The sequence below is a fragment of the Rana temporaria genome, chromosome 6 (assembly GCF_905171775.1).
Source record: "Rana temporaria chromosome 6, aRanTem1.1, whole genome shotgun sequence".
In the NCBI taxonomy this organism is placed as follows: Eukaryota; Metazoa; Chordata; class Amphibia; order Anura; family Ranidae; genus Rana; species Rana temporaria.
The window spans coordinates 3,618,547-3,630,869 of record NC_053494.1 but is presented as its reverse complement, the minus strand read 5'-3'; the positions used below and the strand labels follow the sequence as shown (position 1 = coordinate 3,630,869).

General features: G+C 45.1%; 1 protein-coding gene across 1 annotated transcript; it reads left to right on the top strand.

The window, feature by feature from the left end:
* The first annotated feature begins 4,230 nt into the window (after positions 1–4,230).
* LOC120942825 (taste receptor type 2 member 8-like) lies at positions 4,231–5,163 on the top strand. The gene has a single exon (XM_040355751.1). It carries the CDS (start codon positions 4,231–4,233, stop codon positions 5,161–5,163), a length of 933 nt encoding a protein of 310 aa, XP_040211685.1.
* Positions 5,164–12,323: the final 7,160 nt, after the last annotated feature.

The following is a 12,323-nucleotide window of genomic DNA, read 5'->3' as shown; positions in this document are numbered from 1 at the left end:
AATACGATATTGTTTTACTAGTAGCGGTGTGTCTGTTTTCATAGCTAACTTTACATCATTGTGCTTATCAGAGTCTTAATAGACTAGCTAATTATAGGCTTAGACAAGTTAATACCCGGTTCCCGACCGGCTCCTGCACATATACGTTGGCAGAATGGCACGGCTGGGCAGAGTAACGTATATATACATCATTTTTAGAGTTGAGCAGACACCTGGATGTTCGGGTTCGGCAGGTTCGCCGGAACTTCGGAAAAAAGTCCGGGTTCAGGACCTGAACTTGACCCGAACCCGAACCACATAAAAATAAACATAGAACTGTCCCTGCACAAAGTGTCATTTCTGAAAGGAAAAAAAAAGTAATTTAAAACCGGCTTTGCTGCTATAATGAATTGTCGGCTTTGGCAATTCAGAGAGGATTCATTCATAAAAAAAAAAAAAATAGCGTGGGGGCCCCCCAAATATCCATTGCAGACCCTTCAGGTCTGGTGTGGATTTTAAGGGGAACTCCACCCCAAATGTAAAAAAAAAATGGCGTGGAGTTCCCCCAAAATCCACACCAGACCCCTTTTCCGAGCACGTTAACCTGGCCGGCCACAGAAAAGAGGGGGGACAGAGTGCGCCCCCCCTCTCCTGAACCGTACCAGGCCACATGCCCTCAACATGGGGAGGATGTCCCCATGTTGATGGGGACAAGGGCCTCATCCCCACAACCCTTGCCCGGTGGTTGTGGGGGTCTGCGGGCGGGGGGCTTATCAGAATCTGGAAGACCCCTTTAACAAAGGGGACCCCCAGATCCTGGCCCCCTCCCTATGTGAATTGGTGATAGGGTACACTGTACCCCTACCATTTCACAAAGGAAGTGTAAATTCTTGTAAAAAAAAACACACAGACACCGTAGAAAATAGTCCTTTATTAATAAAAAAAACAAAGAAAAAAAAATCCAGCGGTGGTAATCTACTCTCGATCCGGCTCCCCGCTCCAACGTTGTCTGTATCCAGCGATGGGTGATCTTTCCGGTCCAGCGATGAGAAATCCATCCATCCAGAGCAGCATCGCCGACCTTCTCTCTCCGCTGGACACGCAGCCCAGCGAATGACGCGGCCAGAATTTTGACATTTCTTATATAGGGGAGGCGAGCCACCCGTCACGTGACCCCTGCCCCCTCTGACACAAGGGGGAACACCGGTCTTCCACAGTGATGTAGCAGAGTGTGCGTCAGAGGGGGACGGGGTCACGTGGCGGGTGGCCCCGCCTCCCCTATATAAGAAATGTCAAAACTCCGGCCGCGTCATTCGCTGGGCTGCGTGTCCAGCGGAGAGAGAAGGTCGGCGATCGACAGCTGGGTCGGCTGTTTAACTCGAACATAAAGCTCATCCCTGCTATAGAAACTCCCTTGTGTATTGGTAAGTGTAATTAACAACAAGCTCCTTTGATTACTGTTTGGCTGACAATAATTACAGATAAAGGACTTGAACGCAACAGAGAGGGGCACATAAAAGACATTTTTATTAAAAAGTCATGATTTTAAATATTACGATGCTTATTCATCCCTACTGTAGCGCCCTGCACCCAATGAGTGGGCGCTATGTGTCCAAATTATAGTTGTCTGAGCAGTAGTTGGCTCAGAAGGATTGTGTCTAAAATTGAGGCTCTGTCTCAGTTCAGCTGGTTGCATGATTTTCCTCCTGATGATGGGTGTCGCTGTCATCGCTGGTCAGGGTTTGAAAGGCAGCAGGCTGAGTGTTTGGGTGCCTCTTTCCCAGAACCCGCTGTGCATTCTGGGAGAGGATACTTAATGGGCAGACACCATTTTGTGGGGTTCATCTTCCAATCCTCACCTGAGGGCCCTCCTCTCCTCAGGAGTGTGTTGGCAGCTCCCACCTCAGGGCCACTATGGCCTGAGGCCTCGCAACTGAGATGTAGGCCCAGGAGTTGCTGGGGCCTACTGATCCTGGGATGATCCTGTGTTGCCTTGCCTGATGGAAGGGACCGAGCAATTGAGGACTCAATTGCAGGAAGTATCCAGATCAAAGCTTATCTCACAGTGCTGCCGGAACAGCTGAGAGATCCTGGCACTGAGAGCTGTGTTCTTTTACTTCAGAAACTAATCCAGTGAGGCGTTGATCAAGTCTGTGGCAGAGACTATTGAGAAAATCCTAAGTTCACCTAGTCTGTGGCAGAGACTATTGAGAAAATCCTAAGTTCACCTAGTCTGTGGCAGAGACTAATGAACAAATTCTACTACCAAGTCTGTGGCAGAGACTTGTCTTTTGATTGAGCTTCTCACCGGCTGCTAGGACAGTGAGAGTGGGCCTATCCGGTGGTTTGCTGAGTCCAGCGTGGAGACGGCTGTTCCTCTGGACCTAGGAGAATATCCGTGACCTGCAGGTAAGATACCCGAGTCCTCCCCATCCCTCTTTCCCTCTGTTGGAAAGTTTGTTCAATAAATTCCTTGAAAGAGACTTTGTGATGGTGCAGACATTTCTTCCAGATAACTCTTCAAGGAGAACCCCCTGAGACGAATGCAAGGAACAGTAAGGTAATGGCAGGCCCAAATCTAAACCAGCAGCTCCTTCGGGGGTAGTGCTACACTACTAAATCCAACTTCCTCCGGCACCTATGAATGGGCATGCCCGGTCTTTTGAGGTTTAAAGGTTTAGGGGACTGGGGTTTGTTTTGCTCTTCTTTTCAAATTCTAAATGATATCAAAAATGTTCAGAGGCAACCGCGTGCCATGGCGTATGGGGTGACAGGTTCCTATTCAGTGGGTTTTGACAGATCAGGTGCTCCAAAGGATTGTGAGGATGCTTTCCTGATAGCTATAGATAAAGCCCTTGTTACTGCACATTGGATCTTCCGTATTATCTCACTGTTGCCAGTGTCATGTGTGAACTCTGTACAACATAAGAATTTACCTCAAAAAGGAAACAGGATTTTAAGGGCAATGAAAATAGACTGAAAAAATATAGAATATATGTTAAAAATATATAGAAAAATATAATTTATTATAAAGTATCATAGAAAACATAGAAACCACCAGGTGGTAAACAAGTAAAAACAATTGTACATTGAAATGCATCAACACATAAATCACAATGGAGATGACTGTATATAAGTACCCCAGGAGGGGGATCCTAGAAAATACCAAGCTGCTAAATCCAACGCGTTTCGAATATGTGAGTTACAATATGGTCTTCTTCAGGGATAGAAAGCATTTCTGGAATTACAAAATACATCATCAGAATATTACATAACATCACCCCGACAGAACCATCTACTCCTCCACAAAGCTACAGACCATAGCATAACTTTTATACAAGGTCTGCATTATACATTTCATATTTCAGCGCTTATAATTGGCGCCTATTGGAACACAAAACACAACTTACATGTGCACGCATTTTCAAAAGAGGAAGCCAGCCCCCCATCCAAGACTCTCGCCAAAGGTCCACCATTCCTTTCACAGCATGAGGGAGTCCAAGAACCAAAGGTTCAACTTAGATTGCCAAATAGAGATGGAAATAGTACCCACGGAGATCTCCTCAAACAAAAAAGTAAAGGAGAAGAGGACAAAACCTACAGAGGAAAAATAATAAATAAATAAATTGATAAATGACCAAGGAACCAACAGCGACCCCCCCAAAAAAAATATAAGGGATTCAAAAACATTTAAACAAAAATATAATCTCCCCCTAATCGCAAAGAGTGAGCCCAATATACTTACTAAGGTCTTAGAAGCCCCCAACAGACATCAACAGTTGGAGAAGAAAACAAAAGTAAGGATCAACAAACTAGGCTGTAGGGAGGAGGTCCGTCACTGCTAACCTCCACCAGGATGTCAGAGGGAACTCCTGGCGTCGCCCTGAAATACCCGAAATGCGCGCGCGTTCATGTGTGAACTCTGTACTGCATTTTTTCTTTTTAAATAAAGAATAAAAAAATAAAAAAACAGCACTGATACCTCTGTTAGATGTAAGTGTAGACTGTGAAATTTTGCATTTATCCAAAGCTTGTCCATAGTGAGGTAATAAAATACCTAGACAACCAGAATGACTGAGCAGTTCTAAAAAACAAAACAAAAGAGACGCAACCTGCTTACTTCTAGTCACGCCCACAAATACTTTGTATGCTTTTGAGGTTGAACATCATTTTGTAATTATTGTTAAAGAACTTCCTACCATAGAGAAATACTGGAGTCCGAGCAGAAGACTTGTTGGATAATTGGAACACATGGATCCCAATCTTCGGCTAACTGTAGCTTTTCTTGCTGTTCTGGTCCTTGAGACTGTCGTTGGAATATTGGACAATATTTTTATCATCTTCGTCATATGTTTTCACAATGGAAAAAGACAAGAGGCAAAAGCCGGCGATGCCATTCTGGTGGCACTGGGTATAACCAGCGTTTGTCAGGGATCTGCATTGGCTTTTAACATTTTATCAAATTACATTGGTCCCAAGATTTACAAAGAAATGTATGTATCCTACATTGTGTTTTTTCTGACTGCGTACGTCATCATGTCTTGTGCCTGGCTTACTGCGAGCCTCTTCTTCTTTTATTTCTCTAAAATCACCACCTCCAGCTGGCGTCCTCTACAATGGGTGAAGTTAAAGATCAACACGGTTGTAAATTGGTTGGTTTTGGCGTCTGAAATCGCATCTGTTTTTAGCTGTTTTCCAATCTTCATTTCATTGATTAAACCCAAGAGCATTATTGGTGGCAACATCTTCACCAACGTTTCCTCGGATACTTATGACATTGCTCCAAAAAATATTTATCTCATTTGTACCTGTGCCCCCCTTTTTATTATAATTATCACAACTGCCTGCTCAGCTGCTTCCCTTAACCTACATGCTAAAAAAATGGAGAAGAACGCGGCGACCTCTACCAATGGAAATATAAAAATGTATCAAAATATTGTCCGCAAAATGTTTTATCTTCTGTTGTTCTATGTCATGTTTTATGTTTCATTTTTTCTCTTTTTATTTGATGTTTTTACCACGTTGAGCATTGGATATTGGATCCAGTTGTTAGTTATGTTTTCCTTAACACCTGTTCAGTCAGTTTTCTTAATTGTTGTTACCCCCAAACTGAAGGAAGCTTGGATTCATGTGTTCAGTCTCATCAAAGAGAAGATCACTGTGTGCTTGAATGTTGGATTGTAATCCATTTTCTCCTGATTAGTGGCACTAAGTTTACCCCATTTTCAGAAACAATAATAATTATAAAGCATAGAATTTCATAGCAGGTTAAAATATTAATGGAAAAGTAGGGCCAAAGCTTGTTTATCCCTACTTCTCCTGCAGGTCACAGGAGTGCACCTCGATAAAAATATTGAACAAGAGATACACTGATGAGTTCTTTAATATTTTCTGTATTGTTTATCCTCCTGAACCATTCAGATTTCGTTGGAATATTATTAGATAAATGATGTATAGAACAATTGCTAAAACATCATTATTTGTTCAATACCACCTATACCCCTGTATAAGAGAAATGTATGTATGGAACCTGGAATATTATTAGACCGCCAGTGGGATGGGATGCAGTGACGTGCCGCATTAATCATGAACATAGGGAGTGATTTTAAGTATTGTTTCTTAGGGATAGAGTTGAAATGAAGAAGGTATTGTGCCGGTGCACTGCCATGAAATGTGTTTTGCCATGAAATGTGATGGTCCGCCTCCATCACATCCCATTGGCTCACTCATGTCATGTGACATATATACACGTCATCAGTCTCAGCTAGGCTATCATAGGGAGAGGATCTCCTCTCCCTGTCATAGCTGAAGCTATATATGTGGATGAGGGCTGAAGTGTCGCCCCTTCACCTCTTCTGCGCCTGCTCCTTCCATAGAACTGAGAGTGATACCCGTGTAACCAAAAGATAATATAAAAGTCCTATTGGAGAGTATGGGGGATTTCCAGGGTGCAGAATGCAAGAATCAAAGCACGGAGCTGGAATATACTGTTAGGAAGGAGAAGGCAGTGTGATATGCACAGCTCTGTGAGGAGCAGCCTGTGTTGCAGTGAGTGCATTGCTCGTGTAACAATGTATAGAAACAATGATCTCACACACATCTATAGGCTGCCTCTCCCCTCCTCCTGCTCTCAGGCTGTGTGGCCAGCAGCACACACACACACACCATGGGCAGCCTGTATAATGGAGCAGCCTCCCATCTGCCTGCCCCCTCTCCTCTCTCTTAGCCCTTTGAAGAGCTGCACGGGGGCTGACCTCCCTGGGTGTGCGAGTAAGCTACATTTACTACTACAGCTCCGTGCAGATTCAGCTATTACAGGGAGAGGAGATCGTCTCCCTATGATAGCCTAGCTGAGACTGATGACGTGTCTATATGTCACATGACATGAGTGAGCCAATGGGATGTGATGGAGGCGGACCATCACATTTCATGGCAAATCGCATTTCATGGCAATGCACCGGAGTAAAACTTAAATTTACTGAAGTGATTGATTTAATAGTTTCGTGAACTGATCATAATTGTCTGTGTACAGAGTAATCACTGCAATACTTAAATACATAAGACAAACAAAATCACAGGTCCTTCATAGAACCTAACAATACAAATAGTATATCTGAAAAACAAAGAAAAAGAAAACACAAAACTGTTTCGGACCAGCCATAGCTACTTCTTAGGCCCCGTACACACCAGCGGATCTGTCCGATGATAACGGTCCGCGGACCGTTTTCATCGGACATGTCCGCTGCCGGATTTCGGTCTGATGGCTGTACACACCATCAGACCAAAATCCCAGCGGAAAACAAACGCGGTGACGTGTCGCGACATGGCTGCGCCGTTGCCACGATGATGACGCAGCGACGTGCGCGACACTGGAAGTTCAATGCTTCCACGAATGAGTAGAATCACTTGGACGCGTGCGAGGGATGGCGGCCGATCGGACGTGTCCGGTGAGTCTGTACAGACGACCGAACAAGTCCAACGGACAGACTTCCAGCGGACATGTTTCTTAGCATGCTTGTCCGCTGGAAAAAGTCCGCTCGGCCGGGAAACCGGTCCGGTCGGCTGTACACACGACCAAACATGTCTGCTGAAACTGGTCACATAGGTGGCTTTCACATAGGCGGCTTGTTCAGGTCTGCCTGACAGTTTTTTTTGACAGACCTAAACGGGCGCTCCGTGCTCCTCTATGGAGCCGTCTGGTGGATCGGATCGGGTGAACACGGACAGACGGTCCGTGTTCATCCGATCCCCCCATAGGGGAGAGCGGAGAAAAGACAGGGTGGTACCGGCTCAGTGGGGATCAACGGAGCGTTTCCCGCTGAGCAAGCGGAGGCTCACGGGGCGGATCATTACTGATCCGCCCTGTGTGAAAGGGGCCTTACCCCAAAAATGATTTTAGGTCAGTATGCAAACCCACCATGACAACCGTACTGCCAGATACTAGGATATCAGTGTGTCATAGGAGAACTATTTTCTAATTCAGGGATCCTCAAACTACGGCTCTCCAGCTGTTGTAGAACTACACTTCCCATGAGGCATTGTAAAACTCTGACATTCACAGACATGACTAGGCATGATGGGAATTGTAGTTCCTGAACAACTGGAGGGACGTAGTTTGAAGACCCATGCTCTAATTCAGGGATATGCAATTAGCGGACCTCCAGCTGTTGCAAAACTACAAGTCCCATCATGCCTCTGCCGCTGGGTGTCATGCTTGTGGCTGTCAGAATCTTGCTATGCCTCATGGGAGTTGTAGTTCTGCAACAACTGGAGGTCCGCTAATTGCATATCCCTGCTCTAATTCATAGGCACTCAGGAAAGTAATTTTTTACTAAGCATTTGCACATGCAAACTCTGTGAGTTGCTTTTGTGCAGAGTGGTGGTAATGCTTTGAAAAGCGATATTTGCAATTAGCATAAGCAAAACCACGTCTTTGACTTGTAAATTGTGGATCAGAAAAGTATTCTTCTAAGCTAAGCTGTGAGTGCGGACCACAAGTCAGATCTATCAGCTCTTCACCATAGCAGAATCTGGACCAATGGCCTCCATGTTTAGTGATCCTCTGACTGCAACCTACATTTGTATTCTTATCCTTGTCACAGTTTTTGGGATATCTTCCAGTCTATTATTTTTAGGAATAATAGTCAATGAAAGCAAAAGAAAGAGTCACATGAAAACGGGGAATAAAATAAGTATTGCTATGAACACATCAAACGCGTTTTACTCAATCTCATTGTTTGTTGGGGCCATCGGTGGCATTCTTGGATCGAGAAATGTCCGCACCGCGGATTCTACCTCAGCGCACGTTTTTCATTCTCTGATCGTGTTTACCATGAGCTCCAGTTCCTGGCTTGCAGCAGTTCTGTGTTTTTTCTATTTTCTAAAGGTCGTGGATTTCAAAGCCGGTGCTATAGCTTGGACAAAGAAGAACATCAATACCGTCATACCATGGGTCATGCTGGGGGTAGAAGTCGCGGCCCTTTTCACATGTTTTGTATTTAATACGTTGCTCTTTATTATCCCTCACACGTCTTTTGGGAACAATTCAACAGTCATTATAAATAACACAACACTAACATCTTCCACAATAATTGTTTTGAGCGTCATCATAACTGTAAGTTGTCTCCCGTTCCTCGTCATTTTTCTCAGCATCAATTGTATTGCTGCGACATTGTTGAAGCACCGTCAAAACATACTAAAAAACTTGGGGACTTCGGCCAACGACAAAGCAAAGAGCTTTGGAAATACACCGTACCGTATGATTTGTGCATCTCTGTTTTATACAATTTATTTCATGTTTGTGTCTCTTTATTATTTGGCCACTGTTGCTTATTTGAGAGTTGAGTTTTGGGTATTTTTACTACCTATGTCTTCACTTACACCAATACTATCTGTTCATCAGATTGTTGCAAGCCCCAAATTAAAGGAAATAGCAAAGCAGACATTGACATGTGTTGTCTTCAAAGCTAAGCCTTCTATGGTTAATGCATAGATCAATAGAGGACACTGGTCATGCTACACAAGCCCAAAAACATCTTCAAAGTACACAGTCCTTCCGTCCCTCTGCAGCACCCCCCCCCCCCCCCGCCCCACTCCCAATTTCTGAATATTTTTATATCTACTCTGTTCAAATGGATGAACTTCGATCTGCAGATACTGTCATATAAAGCATCCTGACAACTAAAAAAAGGAAATACAGTTAGATTGCTTTCACACTATGCGTCGGCGGTAAAATAGCGGTAAAATGTTGCTATTTTGCCGTCGGATTTGCGGCGCATTTCGGATGCTAGCGGGGAGAACCCCTGGTAGCGGCCGACAAAGGGTTAAAACCGCCCGCAATGCGCTAGTGACGTATTGCCAGCGGTACGGCGGCACTGCCCATTGATTTCAATGGGAAGTAACACATTAGGAGCGGTGAGTTCACCGCTCCTAATGCGCTCCAAAAGAAGCTGCTGGCAGGACTTTTTCTGATGCCCTGCCAGCGCAGGGGCTTTTACACTGGAGTGAATAGAGCAGCTATTTAAGGGCAGATTGCAGGCGCTATTTTTAACGCTATAGCACCTGAAAAATGCCCTCAGTGTGAAAGGGGTCTCAAGCCCTGTACACACGATTGGTTAGTCTGATGAAAATGGGCTGATCATGTGTGGGCCCCATCGGTTTTTTATCCATCTGTGAAAAAAATAGAACCTGTTTATGGTTAAAAAAAACGATAGAAAAAAACTATCGTCTGTGGGGAAATCCATCGGTCAAAAATCCACGAATGCTCAGAATCAAGTCGACGCATGCTCGGAAGCATTGAACTTCATTTTTCTCGGCTGATCGTAGTGTTTTACGTCACCGCGTTTTGGCACGGTCAGATTTTTGACTAATGGGGTGTAGGCACGACTGATGAAAGTCAGCTTCATCGGATATCCGACGAAAAAATCCATCGGATTAGATTCCATCAGATATCCGATCGTGTGTACAGGGCTTAATTGTCCCACTGTCATTTGACGGCGGGCAGTAGCCTAGTGATTAAAGGGGTTGTAAACCCTTGTTTAAAAAAAACAAAAAAAAACAAACATATCATTCTTAACTCCACTGTGCAGTTCGTTTTGCACAGTGTGGCCCCGGTCCTCTTCTTTTTGGGTCCCCTGACCGGTGCTCGCGGCTCCTCCCCACATCGGTAAACCCTCTAGGAGAAGCGCTCTCCCAGGGGGGGTCCAGCATTTGCATCCACAGACACAGAATGCCGGAATCGGCCCCGCCCCCGGCGCCTGTGTGATTGGATTTGATTGACAACTTTAAGAAACATTCAATGACAATATGACTTGAGTCGCGATTGTATAAGCTATATTGTTGTTTTTTTTACATAAGCCTATGTAACCAAATCCAACAATTTGCATTGGAAACTCTTGTACTGTTGCCATAATTGAGAAGTTGCTCAGGTAAACAATACATTTATATGGTGAGATGTTTGAATGTTTCCAAGCTGAAGGAGATCAAACCCATCCATGAGCCAGGAGGTTGGTCTTTTCTGCAATACTGTATATGACCTAACTAGTGATGAACATTAGGTTTAATGTGATTCCAGCCATAGTGAGTCCTGTTTGGACCTTAACCACTTAAGCACCGGCAGTAGGGTTCCCGGCGTGAAGCCGAAAGACATGTCCCATACTTAAAGTGTAGCTCCACCCCAAAGTGGAACTTCCACTCATCGGATTCCTCCCTGCCTCCGGTGCCACAATTGCCACCTTTCGGTGGGGAGTGGGGACTTCCGGGAGTCTGGCCGCGGCCGTGATGTGGCAATGACGTCACCACGGGGCTCCCTCCTCCCCTCCCTGGCCACTGGGCTAATAGGAGAGAGGAGCGGGGCCTAGCGTATGCGCCATAGGGTTCCCGGCATGAAGCCGAAAGGCTACACTGCTGCCGCCATTGCGGGTAAGGGAAACCCGGCAGTGTAGCCATTCGGCTTCACGCCAGGAACCCTACGGCGCATACGCGAGGCCCCGCTCCTCTCTCCTATTAGCCCGGTGGCCAGGGGAGGGGGAGGAGGGAGCCCTGTAGCGAAGTCATTGCCACGTCACGGCCGAGGCCAGACTCCCGGAAGTCCCCCCGAAAGGTGCCAATTGTGGCACCGGAGGGGGGGAGGAATCCGATGAGCGGAAGCTCCACTTTAAGGTTTCCCTTACCCGCAATGGCGGCGGCAGTGTAGCCTTTCGGCTTCATGTCGGGAACCCTACGCCACATACGCGAGGCCTCGCTCCTCTCTCCTATTAGCCCGGTGGCCAGGGGAGAAGAAGGAGGGAGCCCCGTGGCGACGTCATTGCCGCGTCACGGACGCGGCCAGACTCCCGGAAGTCCCCCCTCCCCCTGAAAGGTGCCAATTGTGGCACCGGAGGGGGGGGGAATCCGATGAGCGGAAGTTCCGTTTTAGGGTGGAGCTCCGCTTTAAGTATGAGACATGTCTCTGATAACTTGCTTTTATAAAATAATGAAGGTTTCCATGTTTCAGATGTCTTGTGTTTTCTATTTTATGAGCATTCTGAAAATTTGTTTTTTTACTAAGCATGTAAATTCACGTATGCAAATTCTGTAAGTTGCTATTGTACAGAGTGCTGGTAAGGCTTTGAAAAGTGATATTTGTTATTAGAACATAAACAAAATCTGCTCTTATATTTGCATTTTGAATTAGAAAATTGTTCTGCTAAGCCAAGCTGCGAGTGCGGACCACAAGTCAGATCTATCAGCTCTCGGCCATAGCAGGATCTGGACCAATGGCCTCCATGTTTAGTGATCCTCTGACTGCAATCTGCATTTTTATTCTTATACTTCAAACAGTTTTTGGGATATCTTCCAGTCTATTTATTTTAGGAATAATATTCAAGGAAAGCAGAAGAAAGAAGCGCATGAAAATGGGGAATAAAATACGAATTGCTGTTAGCACATCAAACGCGCTCTACTCAATCTCATTGTTTGTTGGAGCCATCAGTGGCTTTCTTGGACCAAGAAATGTCCAGATCACACATTCGACCTCCGCCTACATTTTTTATTCTCTGAATATGTTTGTCATGACCTCCAGTTCTTGGCTAACCACAGTTATAAGCTTCTTCTATACCATAAAGATTGTGGATTTCAAAGCCAGTGCTATAGTCTGGACAAAGAAGAACATGAATACCGTCATACCATGGATGATTCTGGGGGTAGAAGTGGTGGCTCTATTCACCTGTGTATTGAATATGTTGCTCTTTATTAACCCTCAAACATCTTCTGTGAACAATTCAACAGCAATAAGTTTAAATAACTCCAAATTAATAACTTCCACAATTGTTTTGAACGTCATCATAATTGTGAGTTGTCCACCA